This window comes from Caretta caretta, chromosome 8 (assembly GCF_965140235.1).
Source record: "Caretta caretta isolate rCarCar2 chromosome 8, rCarCar1.hap1, whole genome shotgun sequence".
Lineage (NCBI taxonomy): Eukaryota > Metazoa > Chordata > Testudines > Cheloniidae > Caretta > Caretta caretta.
The window spans coordinates 51,103,923-51,122,580 of NC_134213.1; the positions used below are offsets into that span (position 1 = coordinate 51,103,923).

The following is an 18,658-nucleotide window of genomic DNA, read 5'->3' on the forward strand; positions in this document are numbered from 1 at the left end:
CTCCTGCTGGATCTATTTGTGTCTGAAATCTTGTTTTTAAGTTTTTGGGGGTTTTTTAAGAATTAAAAATAGTGGCTCTTCTCCCCCTCCCACCTCAGGGAAGAAAATGAGTGCAAGCGACTAAGCTCTTCCCCTTGCTGACATCACTGCTATCTGCATACCAAACAGATGCAAACAGCATGCCCCTGTCTTTATTTATATGCGCTGCTCTGCTACCATCGTCCTGGTTATAGCTGCTACACTTTTTTGGTTACAGCCGTTCCACTGGCTTGATTAAAGCGGCTACATTGCTGCCTCCCAGCACAGAGCGCGGAGGAGGGGAGAAAATCTCACTGACTAGCAGGAGCTCAGATCACATCAGCCTGGGGTTTGTGTTGTCACTATTTAACAGGACAGGACATTACACCAACTATGGAGGCCAAAAGGGTTGTCCAAAAGGTACATTTTCTGTAGAGGTAAAAGAGAAAAGAAAAATTTGTTCCTTTAAAGTTATTAGGAGGACTTAAAAACATAACTGCTGATCATATGAAGGTAGGCTGAAGATTTCCAAGCAGCTTTGCAGGTTACCTTTCAAACCCTGGAGTTCACTGCCACTCCATCTTATATTGCTTCCCTTATTGCTGCCACGGCTGGGGCTAAACTGATGGTGGGCAATTTTAGTACAATAGCCCTAGCCTATTCACAGCTTTTGCGGGCAGTCTGAGCAGGGAGGCCAAGGAGTGATTGGGCCCTTGATTGACTGAGGCCGTCCATCCAAAAGTGTGGCTGAGCAGAGGACTTCAGCCTTCAGATCACCCGGCAGCCCAGGCCACAAGCCTTTGGTCAATCTAGCATGTCACTATCACTACGAGTAACTCAGAAAACATAAAAGCTGTGCGGCTCAGCTGGGATTGCAGCTCTGTTCAAAATGCCCATCAGCACTCGCACTGTATGACCAAGTTAATCTAACATTCTTGTGTTGCTAAAGTACAAAGCAACACAAAAAACTTCCCCTGTCACTTGAATTGCAACATGCCCTGATTTGTAACCAAAATGAAAGATCAACAGCTGACCAGTATTCTTCATGACTATAATAAAATAAAAGTTCTTGTAGCTTTGGCAGAGCTAACCAGAAAACGGGGCAAAAATTCATGGGAATTTTTTTTTTAATTCCCAGAAAAAATTTGAAATTCAAAATATTGTGACCAGCTCTGTTCCTCAGGCTGTGCTGATTTGGTTTTACATTTTGGCTCAGTCACACTGCTGTCTTTGAGCCGACCGGGGGAATGGATACCTGTGATGGGAGGGGTGAGATGGGCCATGACCACAGAAGCAGGATCTGGATTCAGATCCATATTTTCCCAAAGTGAATCAGAAATGTTTTGATCTCAGGAATTGGTTTGACCCATTACAGAGATAAGTGCCAGGACCGGACAGAGATTGGTATTTGAATTTCCCTGATGCTCCAGCACGTTGGGAGTCGTATGTCAGAGCTGGAATAGACCTATTAAATCATCCACTCCTCTGTGGGACTGTTGCCTACATGAATTGGTATGCCGTCCAGTCTAATTTTAAAAGTCCCAAAGCAATACGTCTGCCACCGCTTCCCTTAGCAATTCAGGCCACAGCTGAATCCATCGCCCTGTCTGGGTGGCTCACCCTGAGATACAGCCTAAATTCTGGGGTTTGGTTTGGGACGGTCTCTTAATTTTTGCTGGAAGGAAAATCCTGGAAGTCAGAGAGTGATGGGGGAGTGGGGTAGATTATTTCTCCTTGGGCCTGAGTCTGACCAAGATCACGCTGGTATTTCTAAGAAATAGGCTGCACCTCAACCACGGATTATTGAGCTGGCTGCAGGAACCGCGGGGCAAAATCCTATGGCCTAGGCTAGGAAGGAGGTCAGACTGCATGAGCACAGTAGTCCCTTCTGGCCTGTGAATCTGGGATTCTACATCCCTTGGGCGTTTGGGGTGGAGGTTACTCCCTACACTGGCTGAAAGAAGCAGAAGTCGGGGCAGAGACTTTTAGTGGGTAGGGCTCCCTTCTCCCCAGCAAGGCCTGAAGGATTATTTCTGGAACAAAGGGCACCTTGCTTGGTCTCTCCCAGATTCACAATGAATGGGGTTTCAGTTTGTACTTCTGCATTTTGAAATGTGCATTTGTTTTTTTGCTGATATGCCTAGCTCCCTGTTGTCAGCTCAGTCACTACTTGTCTCCAGCCACGCCAGTTCCACACGGGAATACTGTATGCACAACTGCAATGGTGGGGACTGTATATTCACCATATCAGAAGAGGGAGGGAGAGAGACGGGTGCTTATTTCCTGCAGGTCTGCCCTGGACTCACAAAGGCCTCTCTGGCTGATTTGTGCTTTCCATGCCAAGTAAGCACCACCCATTTACATGAGAGACTAGATTTGGAATTGGGATGCCATTGCCACGAATGGGGCAAGGGATCGCCATAAGACCACGCCCAATGCTGTTCAACTCTGTAGGCAAGTGTGTTATGGAAGCATCCAGAGCACCGGGGTATGCGTGGATGAAGGGCTGACCTACTGCCCCTGAAACCCAGCCTGCTGCCCGCAGTGCGCTCCACCCAGCTGACAATCCTAGCTCCTGTGAAACCGCCATCCACGCTTGTCCGTTCGAACCCCATGGAAACAGCATGGCTGGGGACACCAATACAGGAACTGAGCTCCTGAGCTGAGAAACCGCTAAAGCCAGTTATTTTGTAAGAGTGTAATATGTTAATAAAACCCTCCCACAAAAAGTGAAAGGCCTGCCTGCTGGGGTTCTTCTTCAGCCCAAACTCAGCATTAGTCCCTTTGTCTCCCCTGGGATCGCTCTCTCTTGCACTCCCGTTTCCAGTGTCTTATGGGACTAGACCCAGGGCCCTAACACTTTATGTGCCCACTTCTGTGCTCTGTAGGCTTCACCCTTTATGGCTCATGCAGCACTGTCACAGGCTTGGGGGGAAGAGGGGCCCTTTAAGGAGACGCAGATGCAGCTTGCTGTGACAACCAGGTACCCTCCCAGCTGTTCCTAATGTGGGGGGGGGGGGTGTCAGGTGGCCTGGAGAAATGCTTGGACCCACCTGAGGGAGTGACTGAGTTTGCACAAAGGCTGCGCGTGCTCACCTGTGGAAAGGCCCTGCTGTAGCATGCTTTTGTTCTGGCACTGTCCCTGGTAAGTGCAAGCAGTAGGGGTAAGAGACCCCTCGAACGGGCTGAGCCCTAAGCATCTGACCTTGGGGCAGGCTGGAGTTGAGGATCCAGTGGAGTGGGAGGCAATGCTGTGAAGCATAGGAGAGCAGTCTGCTGAGCCACAGGAGGGTGGACAGTCTGTGGCACAGCAAGCGCTGAAAGGAGCTGTGGGAAAGGCCTAGCACCAAGCTAAGGTAGGCAGTGGTAGCTGGAGCTTGCTGATGTCTAGTAGGGCCCTGGACTGGAACCTAGAGGAGAAGGATGGTCTGGGTTCCCCTACTGGCCACTGAGGAGGGTGGTGTGAACCCCCCCTGAGACAAGGGGTAAGATGGGGAAGCCCTGAGATCGGGGGGTGTAATGAGTCCTGGGCCTGGTGCCAGAAGGCTGGAGACCTAGTGGAAGGCTGCTGCACTATTGCTTTCTGGGCCCCTGGAAAGGCGGGTGATGACGATAAGTGACCTGGCCAAACCATTGCAGCACTGGAGTGACTGTTGGTAGGAGGCACTAGATGGGCAGAGCCTGCCATGCCATGCCCAGCCATGAGGGGGTGCACCAGTAGCAAGGCCACTCCCCTACAGCCCCTAAGCTCAGAGGGCTGCACTGCCCAGTTATTGAGCAGCCACAGCACTGCTTGGCAAGGCGTGAGAACTGCCCAGTGCATGCCAGCCCATCCTCCAGGTCACACTCTCTGCCTGCCTTCCCTAACTGCTGCTGCTCCCTGTACACACCACCCATAGGGTTGCCTCTCTGAAAGGCTCCCCCATCCCAGTCAGTGCCCAAGGCCTCTGGGCCTACAGGTTAATGCAATCCCGTTTGCTCCTCAGTCACAAAATGTCCACCAGCCCCTTGCTCACAGCCCCTCTATGTGACACAGGGCCATGCCCTGCTCCATAGCAGCTGGAATCCCCTTCTCACGGCTCAGAGCCAATTTAAATGGCGCCCCTGTCAACCTGCTGTAGTTTATTGAAATGCTAAAAGGGTGCTAGTCCTTATGCTCTAGGCACCCTTGACCTAACTGAAAAATATACCACCATTGTGGTGTTGTCAATGGGTGATAGGCACCCAACTACTCTTGAGGATCTGGGCCTTAAGGCCTAGCTCTTCTCTTGCTTGGATGTAAGGCCCTGATTCAGCCAGGCAATAAATAAGCACAGAGGCAACTTGACCCATGATTAGTCCCTTGAAGGCAGCCTATGCTACTTGACTTTGATGTTTGCAGCCTTACCTGCAGGCTTAAAAGCCTGGCTGATCTGGACTCTGAATGAGTGCAACCTCTGTTGAAATCAATAGAATCCAGTGTCGCTAAATGGAATCTCTACTAGTGTGGTTTTTGTTAGGGGGGGGGCCTTATCCAAATGACAGTCTAATGCATTGTTATTACTGTGTCTGCTTGGTGCATTCAAATCTGCTAGTGCTGTCAATCATTCGCCCTTGGTTGTCACTGCTCAGCATTGCTGCTAGTGGTCTCTCCTGGAACAGCACTGGGCTGAACTGGGCCTTTGCAGGGCATCGCTGCCTGACAAAAGGTGCAGATGTGGGCTCCTTTCTCAGGGAATGAGGCCCAGGGGTGTTTGCCTGAATGAGGGGTCAGAGTCCATTTTGCTCCTTTGGAGAGGCACCATGTGGATGGCACAGTCCAAGAGCCAAGCCCCTGGAGTCTGGGCTGCTGGAGGGGCCAAAACAGCCTTTGGTGTAAGCCCTGAAGGCTGCTCTAATTGATGACAATGCCCCCATAGCTGCTTGTTTGACTGAGCTGTAGTCTGCACTCTCTATAGGGCTGAATGCATTGGTGACTACTCCTTCCAACCCAGCCTACCCTTCGTGCCTTTCTATACACAATACATAAAGCCATTTCCCCCATGGGGCTCTTCCTCATTTTGTCTACATGGAGACAAGACGTGGGGGGGCTGTTTCCATTTTACAATGGGCAGAATAATCTGACACAATGATGGAGTGAAAGGAGGTGGTTGGCTGGCGGGCTGGTGCTCCTCTGAACCAGGAGAGGCCCTCTGGCTATGTGAGGGATGGGGCTGGCTCTGGTTGTGGACCCCGTTGGCAGGGGCTATGGGCCCAGAGGGAAGGCTAGTCCCTCTTTGGCTCACAGGCCTAAGCTTGTCAAGGACACCGTTGATTGGAGTTGCCGCAACTTCTGAGCCACCTCAAGGGCTGAGCATCCGCCCTCTGCAAATCAGGCCCCTTTGAGGAGTTTCAAGTTGGGACTCCAAAATCACTGGAAACTTTTCATGATGCAGGTCATTGCTCCTTGTTAGCAATAAGCAGTGGGGCCCTTGATGAGGTTTTCCTAATCTCTGGCGGTCAGGGGCACTGAGTGAAATGAGATTGTTGGGGGGGAAAGGGGTCCTAGTTCCATTATTCCTGTGTCACACTTGGTTAGCACCAAAAGGGTGCTAGGCACTTTGCTAGGCCGAGGGCCCGTTCCATAGTTATTGACCACGCTGGGCTATGGGTAGGGTGACCAGATGTCCCGATTTTATAGGGACAGTCCCAATATTTGGGGCTCTTTTTATTTGGGCTCCTGTTACGTCCCCTGCCCTGTCCCGATTTTTCACACTTGCTATCTAGTCACACTAGCTATGGGTGGTGGTGAGGAACATTGGGAGGTACCAGCCCAGCTGCTAGTGCACATGGCTGCGGTCAGCTGTCCTCTTCCCCAAAGCAAATGGGATTTCTCTACATGGCCTCCCTGGGAGGTCAGGCCTTGGACTGGGGGCACCCCTCCTCCCTAACTAAAGCCAAGAGAGGTTTACTTGTGCCAGGCACAGCCCTAAGCCACAGACTCCAAATACTGACCAAGACAACCTTTCCATGGACAACACAGCTGTGCTCCCTGGCTTTCCCCTTCCTAGTCTCTCCCCGCTCCGCACTTTCTTCTGCATGTGGGATACCTTTTGTTCAGTGCCTCTTCTTCCCCTCGGACTCATTTTGAAATGCATTTCACTCTGTTTTCCCCCTCTTAAATCCTTCTGTCCCAGGGTGACTGGCCCTTTACGGGGAGCGGGGTTCCTCACCTGCAGTACAATTTATGTTCCCTCTGGAGGGCCCAAGGAATGTCATGGGACAGGCAGGTCACGTGGGGGATAGATAGGAGAAGCCCGTGGAGAGCCAGAAATGAAAGTTGGGGCGGGGTGGGGGGAGTCTATTGCTTGACAGGGAGCAGAAGGGTGGTGGGCGCAGCCTCCACGAAGACTTTTCCTGGCTCCCAGGGACAGGGCCTGGGTTGGGGGGAGAGAGAGAGCCAGTTTCAACCAAGCAGGCTGGAGTGCAGGAAACAAGGAGGCTGGTAGAAGAGCCACTGGCAGGGTTTCCTTTTGAAAGGTATGAGACCAAACCTGCCCTGAAGCAGGAGTGTTGCTATTGGGCATGTGAAGAGTCCAAGAGGGGAAACTGAGGTGTGAGTGAGCATGGTCCTAGATCGGACAATTAGCCCTCTCTGCAAGGTCTCACCTTCAGTGTTTCTCCTCTCTCCTTTCTTTCCTTCAGTGTGAAATCCCCTCCCTGCTTTATGGGGTCCAGCCTTATGGAAAACAGAGCCCTGGGCGAACTTGTATTTTGACACCCTGGTCTCCACGGGCTCCCTGGGCTTCCCATCACCTCTGGGCCCCACTGCCTCCACAAGCATTTAATTCGTATTGAAAAAGATGCCAGAGCTCAGCCCTGGCACAAATTAGGCACTGGCAGGGCAGCCTGATACCAGCAGGTGCTGGCCGGGTGCCCATCTCTGAAGGTAATGCCATTGCCAGCACCAACGCAGAAGTAAGGGTGTACCATGCCACTCTTACTTCTGTGCTGCTGCCGTGGCTCGTGGTGCCTGGGGCTCAGCATGTGGCTCAAGGCAGGCGTTGTGCTGTCACACAGGGGCTACATCTTGCCAGAGCCCTCGGGCCACTCCTGGCTCACCGGGCACCATTTCAGATTTTGGGGGGGGGAGGAGGAGGAAACTTTAACTGTAATTCCAGGGACTACTTAGGCAGCTGAAAATCTAGAATTTTTTTTTTTTTGCAGATAACTTAGGAATTAGCTGACAGGTGCACTGTATCTAATGGTTATATAAAGAAAGAAAAAATGTACAGAAACTCCAGTTAAAGCCACGTTTAAAGTTTATATGTAAATTTAGAAGAGTCAGTTGATAATACAGGAAGATATTCCCAATGCCAAGCCTTGAGATATCAGTTCTGGAGCTCTAACACAGATTTCAGAAACACACATTTGATACTTTATACACTTTCTTTAGTAGAGAGACATAAAATCTGCTTACTTTCTCTAACATGCACACTTGGTGTTACTACCATTATCTACTCTATTTTAGTCCATTGTTTTTCACACCACTAAAAATATGTCTAATTTTAACCTATGTGATTAAGGTTTCCTTTCTTTTATTAAGAAGGGGACTTTATTTTTTAAATTATTTTGGCATTTATGTTTACCAATCACAATCATGGACATGACTCACTAACATCTGATTCCATCTTTGCTATTAGTATAATACTTGGCACTGCATTTATTTCCATGCAAATTTTAAGTTACTTTACAGATAGAACTAAGCATTAGGGCTCTCAATTAATCACAATTAACTCACACGATTAACTCAAAAAAAATTAATCACGATTTAAAAAAAACGTGATTATCATTTTAATTGCACTGTTAACCAATAGAATACCAATTGAAATGTATTAACTATTTTTGGATGTTTTTCTACATTTTCAAATATATTGATTTAAATTACAATACAGAATACAAAGTGTACTGTGCTCACTTTATATTTTTAATACAAATATTTGCACTGTAAAAATGATAAAGAAAAGAAATAATTTTTTCAATTCGCCTCGTACATAATGCAGTCTCTTAATCATGAAAGTGCAATTTACAAATGCAGATTTTTTTTGTCACATAACTGCACTCAAAAACAAAACAATGTAAAACTTTAGGGCCTACAAGTCCACTCAGTCCTACTTCTTATTCAGCCAATTGCTAAGACAAACAAGTTTGTTTACATTTACGGGAGACAATGCTGCCCGCTTCTTGATTACAATGTCACCTGAAAGTGAGAACAAACAGTCACATGGCACTGTTGTAGCCGGCATTGCAAGATATTTACATGCCAATGTGCTAAAGATTCATATGTCCCTTCATGCTTCGACCACCATTCCAGGGGACATGCTTCCATGCTGACGACGCTCATTTAAAAAAAAACATGTTAATTAAATTTGTGACCGAACTCCTTGGGGGAGAATTGTATGTCCCCTGCTCTGTTTTACCCGCATTCTGCCACATAGTTCATGTTATAGCAGTCTCGGATGACGACCCAGCACATGTTCATTTTAAGAACACTTTTGCTGCAGATTTGACAAAACACAAAGGAGGTACCAATGTGAGATTTCTAAAGATAGCTACAGCACTCGACCCAAGGTTTAAGAGTCTGAAGTGCCATCCAAAATCTGAGAGGGACGAGGTGTGGAGCTTGCTTTCAGAAGCCTTTAAAAGAGCAACACTCCGATGTAGAAACTACAGAACCCGAACCACCAAGAACGAAAATCAACCTGCTGGTGGCATCTGACTCAAATTATGAAAGTGAACATGTTTTGATCTGCACTGCTTTGGCTCGTTATTGACCACATTACAGTTAATACATGATTGCTTACTAATTAGTGACACTGAGTGTCTTGTAATTAGTGACTAGTCTCTGCTCAGGGCAAGTCTACACTACAAAACTAAATCGCTCTACGTTATGTCAATTTACAGCTGCTGCAGTAATTAAACTGCTTCTGCATGTCCACCCTATGCTCCTTGTATCAACAGTGCATGTCCTCAACAGCAGTGCTTGCCCCAATTTAATTGTCAGTGTGGGCATTGTGGGATGGCATCTGAAAGGCAGCAACAGTCGTGTAGTGTAGACTAGGCCTTAGAAAAGCAGTGGATGGCTGGCTATTGAATAGGAATTGCATTGCAGGTTCAATGCAAACTCCTGGCAGACTGGGGTGGCGGGGGCACAGGGCTGAGAAAACCCACAGTCCAGCAGCTAGCAGAAATGCTCTCCTATAATGCAAGGAATTTTGCATTTAAAGAGTCGGCCATACCTAACAGTGCTACTACTATATTTAACCTACGTATCCTGAAGAGTCTGCTACACTTGTCCTTTGGGTGCTTTTTCCATCACGTGCCCCCAAAAGCATTGCTCTTTTGAAGGTGGTGTTGGGGGGGAAGGGAGGGAGAAGATAGATGAGATAACCCCCTGAGGTCCCTTCTGCCCCTCCAGTTCTATGCTTGGAAGGTATCCGGAACTGGTGGTATGGGCCCGCTGTGTGTAAACCTTGCCAAGTGTGGCCCATATGCATGTGCAATCCAGTGCCAGCTGCTGGCCCCCCACCCACTCACCCACCATTTCAAGCAGATCATCTCTGCTCCCATATGTAGTTGTTTGGGCCACCTCTCCCCGTGGCTTATTATGTAACATCCCCGTGGCGGCGACAGTAATCCCTTACGTGGAACATTAACACAAGGAAGGTATTTTATTTTAATGCAACTGAGCACCTGGAAAAAAGGTGGGACAGCCCCATGAGGCATGATCCTGTGATCACTGCAGTTAACGGGCAACTAGACCCCATTTTTAGGCTCCACTGGGATACACTGAACTCGCATCGAATCCTGAGAAGTGCCTAAATTCACTTGGTGCCTACGTTTTTAGAGTAAAAACTCCCTTGGCGCCAATATTTCTGCCTCAGAGCAGATGTGCTGCTACCTTGTTCTTGGCATTTGGATGCCAGTCTCCTCTCCAGCCACCTGTTAAGCCCAGACCAATTCTCAAACCAGGAGGGAGAGAGGCAGCCAAACAGCTACCGGGCGTGTGGGGCCCAAGCCAGTAAATGTGCTCAGAGACCGCCTACTAGAGCAGCTCTCATTCAAACTCTGGTTGGTGGCATTAGGGCTCCTGCCCACCACATCACTTTTAGCCCAATGCTATCACATCCAGCTGGGACACAGCAGACCCAGGTTCACGTCTCCCCTCTGCTTAATGCAGAAGGGAGATTTGAACAGGAGTCTCCGGCTGATACATAATGAAAGAGTGATTAGAGGAGGGGGACGGGACCCTGCATCTCCCACCACCCAAGTGGGTACTTAAACCACCAGGCTACAGAGACATTCTCCTTCGGGCCTGATGACTCCACTATTTATCCAAAGGGGCACATCACCAGGAAAGCTGGAGGGAGCTCCACATCACTATACCCTATTGCCCATTGGTTAGAGCCCTCTCTTGAGCAGCAGAATTTGAGCAGGGGGCTCCCCTCTCCCCGTGAGGCAGAGGGGTGCGTTGAACCTGGGTCTCCCACGTCTGTGTGCTAAGCCTGGGGCTACAGGTTATAAGGTCGATGGTACCACTACAGCCCACTCCTGCCACCATCTTGTGTGGGGTGAGGCAGGTGCCTAACTCATTCTTGCAAGAAACCTTAGGTGTCTAAGCCACCTGGAGTCCAGGCGACAGGTTCCTGGTTGTCGCTCACTAGCAGACATGGGCTCCTCCCTGCAGCCGACCAAACTCCATGAGAGGGGCAGGGTTTAGGACACAGCCCATTTGTTGGTGTCTCCCATTGGCTAGTTTAGGAAGATCCCCAGCTTGCCTGCTGGTTTCTGGGGATTGTATTCTAAGGCACCTACCTCTCCCCATTTGTTTTATAGGGAGCTTGGCCCTGAACTCCGGCTTTGTGGATCACAGTGGTGTTCTTGTGATTTTTTTTTCCAGGCACCTGAAAGTTAAGCATTGCAACTCTCAGGGTCTGGTGCCTGAGGCCCTTGGTGAATCCTGGCCCACATGGTTAACACCTTTGTGGTCTAGGTTGGGTACCACTAGTATGGACTGTGGGATCAGTAGTGTTGGATACTTGCAGGGCAAGAAAACTGTCTTCAGACTTTTAAGGAAGGCTAGGTCTGAAGCAATATTGTTTGATCACTTGGTCAAAAGCAGGAGAACTCTGGGGTGTGACCTTACAACAGCAATGCAAGGAGGCAAGCTAGACCCAGGAAGTGTTACATAGGGCTGTTGTAACTATGCTTAACGGTCTGCGAAGCAAGGATTTAAATGACATTCTCTGATGTGTGTAATAAATAGGATACATTTCCTTGTTTTTATAAACCTGACACAGTCACCAATGCTAGTTTAGTTTTCCAGGATGGGAAATCACACACCCTCCAGAAACATTTGCACTTTTACCACATGCCCAGGGCCAAATTCACAGCTGATGCAAATTGGCAGTGATGTTGACAGAGCTCTAGTGATTTACACCATCTGAGAGTCTAGCGACCAATTCTTTACCCACACACGTACTGTTCCTTTTTCATGCCGTGCCAGGAATTCACCTAGAATTCAACTACAGCAAGGCAAATGGGTAGCTAATATCTGTGTGCGCTGCACTGACTTTGCCTTGATGGGAGCTATTGGTCTTGCTTTGTTTATCGAGCAGTTAAGGCATTGCTTAATCTGGTGGACAGCCGGGCTCATGGCAACTTGTGTGAGGCAGGAATGGAGTTCAAAGGCAAGGAAGTTACAGTCTGAACACTTCATCTAGTGCCAGAAGTGACATCAATGGGACCAAAACTATAAACAAACATTCCAATTTGCCAAACCCACAACTTACTAACAGCTCTGTTTAATAGTCACTTAAATTTTCATCTGGATTTTTACACAGCGTTACAATTCTTTTTTTAAAACCTTTTTTAAATAATACTGTAATTCCTTATGGTTTTGCCATGTTGCCCCGCCCCGCATCCCACTTTCAATCTATAGTAGTAAAACATCACAGAGTTCTAAATAGAACATCAAGAAACAAGAATTGTAGTAATTAAAAAAAAGTAAAACCCACAAAAAACAGCCCAACCATCTTCATGTTAAATCATTGCACAACAAGTAAAAGATATTAATGCTATCACAGTAGTACACCTACAGCCAGGAAAATAACTCAGAGGTTCGGCTCAAGTGAATCATCCGCCATTAATGCGGGAGGAAAAGAAGGGAGGGGGAGACTGTGGCCAGACATATAAAAGCATTCATTTGGTTGGCAGCGCGGTCAATGCCGTCTTTTTAAGGGTTAATACTTTGTTAATGTCATTTTCCGCGCATCTATCATAGCCGTTGACAAAACCCAGTTGCAATTAAGAATTTCCCCCATAAGCAAATGTGGTATGTGACCCAAATGCACAAAGGTATTTAGGCACCTATTGCCCAGTGATTTCAAGGGGAGTCAAGCAACTAAGTACTTTTTGTGAATCTGGAACCTGGAACTTTTGGGGCCAGACTTCCAGGTGGTGTACATCAATGGCCCAGAAGCCAATGGACTCCATGGAAATCAATGAGTGATTTGATCAGCAGGTCACGTGCAATTGCAACGCTGCTGGGCTGCCCTGCAGATCCTTGTGTTTGGTGCCAGGACACTATAATACATAGCCAGGTCTGGTTTAAAATGTTCCATGGCTTAAAGCATCTGTTGAAGTGTTAATTCAGGATTAGCTGCCATAAAGTTCAACCAGGGTCATGATCCCACCAAGGAAACCAGACCCCATAAGAATAAAGAAACTGGCATTAAAACCTGTGCCTTAGGGGACCTCCGCAAAAGACAGCGCTGAGCGGCAGTCTGTCCTCCTCCTCCTCCAGCCGCTCCTCTTGTGTTCTCACTTGTGCAGGGCTGGGAAGAGGGGGACGTGTCATTGGGTTCAAAGGCCTTCTCACCTTATCCTGCACCAGCAAGAGGTGCTGTTGCGTCCCTTGATGCACCTCACCTGGAAGGGCCATGCATGGAAATGGTGCTAGGGAAATGATGACTGTAAGTGGGTGACACTTCTGCTTCTGTTCAGCACCACAGGCAGGCAGCAGAGTCTAGTGGGTAGGGCCCTGGACTGGGAGCGGGGTTCTAGATGTGGCTCTGCCACTGTCCTCCTGTGTGCTTTTGGGCAAGTCAATGCCCCTCTCACCCTTTGTCTACTTAGATTGTAAGCACTAGCTCTGCAGGTGTTCATCACCCAGCAAAATGAGGACTCCGGCTCAGTTGGAGCATCCAGGTGTTAGTGTAATATCAATAAAAGTTCCTCGTGGGGCCTTTTGGGGTGCTCCTGTCATTCAACTAGCTAAAACAGCAGCAGGTACTCATGCTGTCCCAACACCTGCAAGTGGGCTTACAGTGGTGTCGCAAGGTGGTATGTCAAGCTCAGCGAGCAACAAATCTCCTGTGAGGTTGACCATAGAGGTCTGCTAGAAACCCCAATGCCTTAGGCCTTTTAAAAAGTGAACGAGCCAAAGAGCTGGAGCGTACAGCGGACACAGTACCAAAGAGGATCCTATTCTGGCCATGACCTGGACTGGATAACCAATTAAGGCATTGCCATGTGTAGTCACTGTGATAAGACAGGGGCTTCTTGGGAAGGCAGGGCTGCCTGGGGGGGGGGGGGGGGGAGGCTCTGTGATGCAAGTAGTTCAAAATGCGAAGAGCAGAAGCAATCTGGAAATGGCTGTGAAGCCCAGACACAAGTCACGGGTGGGACAAATCAGTTACCTCGGCAGGTGTGAGTGCCCAGTGTCTGGCAGATGCAGGGGTTTCTTGGCAGAATCCCACTCTCTAGGCTGACCAACCCTGCCTCCTACACTGTGCATCTGGGAAGTGACAGAAGGGGGGATGAGGCTGCTATAGAGAGGAAAAGCCTCTCTCTCATAAAAATGCCACATATGCAGTACTGCTTGGTGAGCAACAAACTCACTTCTGGGCCAAAGACATATGTGTTTAAGGGTCCTTCAGAGAAGATATCAAGCTAACGTCTCTTTTGCCCATCCCCCGGGGGCTGCCCATGTGAAATCCAAAGCTGTCCTGGCATTTGCTGAAAAGAGTAAGATAAACCCAGGTGTCTTGGCCCAGATTCCACCTCACTGAACCCAGCTTAAATATCCAGGGCTGTGTATGAATTATAGCCAAGCGTACCAATGAGTGCTTCAAGGTTAGCTTCCTGGCAGCTAGCTTATCCTTGCTTTGTAAAGTGGCTTCAGAGGGATGCATTGGCCCTGAGGGGTAGGGAGACAAATAACTAAACATGAGTGCGATACGGGCCAAGGTTAGTTCAAGTGTTTTTATAACACCTGGGACTCTGCAAGTGGAGATGATTTTAGAAGAGAAATCAGCCCTCAGGTCTGGGGCATAAGCCACCTTGGAGCTGCTAAAATCTCTTTCCCGTTTCCCCATCTGGGCAAGAGCATCATGCGAGGCATTTAAAGCACCAATGAGTGTCTACTGCTGGGGGCAGAAGGGTATAAGACCTTTATGACAGAGAGCATAAAAAGTGCTATCTGGCATCCGTATGGATTCCACTGCTTTGTTGCATATAGCAGACTTTCTTTTGCATGGAGCTGCTCGTTGGCTGCATTTAGTACCTAATTGTTACTCTTCCAGGTAATGGTCTAACTATGGTACTGGGTGCTCTTCTCAACTCACCAATCTAAGTCAGCTCTCCTGAGGTCAAGTTTGTCCACACAACTGGCAATACGTTATAATGCTACTGTCATGCCAGAGGGAGTTTTATCTTGCATCTGCCTGTCTGAAAAAGGTGCAAAGAGCTGACATATCTAATGTGCAAAATTCTCCGGGCATGGTGGTTGCTGATATGCAAATACTGTTAGGTAACGCTGTTGGCTGTGGGTAGAGCTCTTTAACTCCACACTAGATACAAAACAAACAGATTTGTGTCCTTGGCACTTAGTGGGCGAAAAGAAGGGTGGCAGGAAAGCATAATGTGTAGGTTCAGATGGCTTCTGCCAGCACTAAAATATTAAAAGGAGATTCTACTTTGAAAGCTGCTATAAATATTCCATCATGGGGCCCCCATGTTCATCTCACAGTTGTTCCAAATCAAAAGTTCTCAGCTGGCAAAGTCAAAGAATGTTTCTCTACCTGCCACCTCTGTAGCCTCACTCCGGGACTGGAGAGTCTTTCTCCCTCTCTGATCATCACTGGTAATAAAGATGCTGTCTGCCACTGAACTGGAACTGAACTAAGCCCCATCTCCCCTAGTGCTAATGGGAGTTTAAAACAGTGAAGTAGAGGTGAAGATCCTTGCTGCCATGGCGTGAATTCTTGTACAAACACAGGACTTATGTCAGTCCCCTCAGGGGTTTGCCCCTCGTGCCACAGGTGCCTTCTTTTCCTTTTCCCTGGGAGTGCTCCACCCCCGCTTTGCCCCGAGGCCACACCCCCACTCCACCCCTTACCCCAAGGCCCCACCTGCACGCTGCCTCTTCCTACCCCCCACCACTCTCCACCCTCACCCAAGCCCCTTCTCGAGCCGCCCCCCATCAGCTGTTGAGCAGGGGCAGGGAACAGCTGTGGCTGGTGGGTGCTGAACACCCACAGAGTCAGCACCTATGCCTCATGCTGCAGTAACCTCAACGAACTGTGGCAAGAAAGAGCAATCAAACAAGGTAAGATCAGCCCTATTCTGGGGGTGTGGGTGGGAGGTGCTCTTAAAAGAGCCAGATTCATCCCAGGTGCTCTACTGACATCACTTTTCAAATGCTTCACCTTTCATGAAAGAATAAGCCAAAGATCAGGTTTTTAGAAGGGATTTCCCAAGGGTTAGACTGCATCTCTTCAGTAGGTAGCTGTCTGCTCCTAGGTGTGTGTTCTTGGCTCCTCCCCGCCCCACCCCGCAATGCATTCCACACTCGGGGTGGAGTTTCACTTTCCGCTAAGTGGAGAGGGATCTGAAGATAAGGAGACCACCCCTGCTGCAAAGTGAAAACAATCCCACAGTTCCTCTCACCCTCCCTTCCCCACATCCTACTGGTCACGCTGGGTGGCACCTTTGAAGCTGATACTGTGCCATGGGCTGAGGTTTGGTGCCAGGGTAAATGCTCCCCAAGCATCTACATTTTAGCCAGAGCTCTGCCCAAACTCATCACTGCTTAGCAGCTGTTATTGTGGCAAAAAAGGGCACAAATGCAGTCCAGGGAAAAGTACATTGCTACTGCCCTGTTAACCTCAGTGACCACCCCCACATGCCATTTGGGGCTGACTACAAACTGGAAGGACCTTGCAGGATCCCAGCACAGAGCCAAGATCAGGGACTCTAGAGAATGAGCAAGGAATGAAGGGGGCAGGGGGAGGGTGCGACAAGCCCTCCCTACCCTCAGATGGTTCGAAGATTATTGCTGCTGCAGTCCAGAGCTTGTCCTTTACAACCACAGCCATTTTTTTGTTATCAGATCTAATCTCAGAGCTGGATCCTTATGGGGAAGAGCAAAATTGGACGCTCATGCCCTCTTTCTGCTTTCCCAGACCTGATGTTATTTGAGAGTCTATTAATTAGGTAACGCTGGGTCTATTAATTCTAAAGAGGAGATTCCTCTCCCTGCCTGGCTTCTGTTGTTCTGATTTTTTTCTCTTTGGAAACTGAGGTTCACGCTGCATGGGGAATGTGGGTGGGAGTCGTGGGCTGGAACCTTAAAAGTGTATCTTTCATTCTGGAGTATGTGTTCACCTACCCAGTCCAAGGAACCTCTTGGTAAAATGAGCAAAACAAACAAAAACTGGGTCTCACAAGACCTCCAACTAGAAAGGCTATTGGCTGTGTTGAAGAGTCTAATACCAGGTAAGTCCTGCAAAGAGCAATAGTTTCCCTCCCTGGTTTAAGTTTTGTCTTGGGAGATTTCAGTGACCTCCTGCAGATCCATTTATAAAACTCCCACAAATGCGCTTTTCTCCCACTTGCCTCTTAGGGGCCTGAGAGTGGTTCCTCAACCCCTCAGTTGTCTTTGTCTCCATAGTCATTATAGAGGACGCTTAGCGCTTGCTCTTCGCATGTCTTCTTGAGGTCCCGGCTCAGCTCTGACCAGTTAAGTCCGTACGGCTTGATCTCGCTGTAGCGGCAGGCGAGATACCTGAGTGACGTGCGCTGGAGGCTGATCTTGGGCTCCTGAAGGAGGCTGTTGCACCAGTTGCTGAGGTCCCCAAGCTGGGAGAGAATGAGGCCGGCCTTCCTGCAGACGGGGGAGAGGAGAAGCCAGAGACATGGTGGGACAAGAGGTAAGATGGGGGTGGGAAAGGGAGAGAAAGTGTAAAAAGAGAGACACAAGGAAGGTTAAACAGACCAGGAAAAGGCCCAGGAGAACGAGGATAACAGTCCTGTGGCAGATAAAGTCACTTGGTCACCCTTAATCTCCATGCCACCTGAATGCAATGTCTCCCTGCCGAAGGGGGCAGCACGGACCAGCCTCAATGCTGAGGATGAAAAGCAAAGCTGGCACCAACCCCACACCCAGCCACCATGCTTCTGTCCCCATCTCAGCCCCCTAGTCACTCGCATCTTTTCTTTCTCTGAGGGTGGGGGCTAAACTCATGTAGGACTAGAGGCCCACCCTGCTCAAACGAGGGAGGGGCCCCAGAGCCCAGAAAACAACTGAGTCTGTAGGACAACACACGGTAAGCCGGGAGTGGAGATCAAAAGTTTAGTTCGAGGGCTCTGGATGGGGACAGTGAGCAGAGAACACAGGACAGCACCCACTGCACCACAAAGAAGTCCAAGGAGCTGCGGTCACCACCCAAAGGAGGAAAAGTGCAGCCAGAACCAAGGCAGGAGGCTGTGGAGGAACCAGAAGAGGAGCTGCAACCTGGTGCACTGCAGGTAGGTGTGCGCCAGGATCTCCCACTCGCCACGGAGAGGGCAGAGGTCAGTGAACCAGGACAGCCAGCCGTCTCCATTCCAGAGCTGCCAACTACTATCCCTGGCAGGCTAAGAGCAAGGTGGAATCAAGGCTGGCCCACCATGGTGCTCTCCCTTGCAAGGTGGCAGAATGTCCCACCATTCGCTCCTTGCAGGCTTCAGATTGTTGCTACTGACATGGGTGATTTTGAGGCAGCTACCTTGAGGTGACAGGCCCAGACTAGCAAGGTGATGCCTCCTGGGAGGCGATGAGCACTTGGCTAGCAATGCAAGAGCTCAGCACTCCCCAGCAGGCTGAGCACCATACAGCATGAGGCCCGGAGTCACTAAGGCCCAGATCCAAAGCCTACAGAAGTTGAGAGACTCCCACTAACTTCAGTGGGCTTTCCAGGCACTAACACCCACTGTTGGTCTGCTGGGAGGCAACCTGTCCCTCCGTGCTGGCTCTTCTCTTGAGCAGGTGGTTGGCTAACTGCACTCTGCGCGCCTTCACAGGGCAGGAGGGAATGGCCACAGTTCTAGCCCCAAACCTCTTGCTTACAAACCAGCGTTGCCGAGAAGTGACATAAGCGCATTCTGACAAAGCATACCCAGGAACAGCATAGCAGGATGGAAGGTGCCGACTCCTGACAGCTCACCCAAGAGTCCAATTGGCCTGGGTTTGTATCCAGGACACCCAAGAAGTACCAGAGAGAAGTCAAATGAACACTCTGCTGGCTAAATGACATCATCTGCAAATGATTTCTCCTGTCCCCACCAGCCTGCATGCTTC

The 18,658-nt window shown here is 49.2% G+C and overlaps 1 protein-coding gene across 6 annotated transcripts in view; it reads right to left on the minus strand.

Annotated features, from left to right (window-relative positions):
- Nucleotides 1-7,280: 7,280 nt before the first annotated feature.
- The window catches only part of ASTN1 (astrotactin 1), a 192,169-nt gene continuing 180,791 nt past the window's right edge, over nucleotides 7,281-18,658 (minus strand). For all 6 annotated transcript variants that reach the window (XM_075131479.1, XM_048859735.2, XM_048859737.2 and 3 more), the window contains one exon: nucleotides 7,281-17,203. In XM_075131479.1, coding sequence (XP_074987580.1) covers nucleotides 16,969-17,203 — 235 coding nt within the window. In that variant the 3' untranslated portion in view covers nucleotides 7,281-16,968. The remainder of the gene's footprint in view (nucleotides 17,204-18,658) is intronic.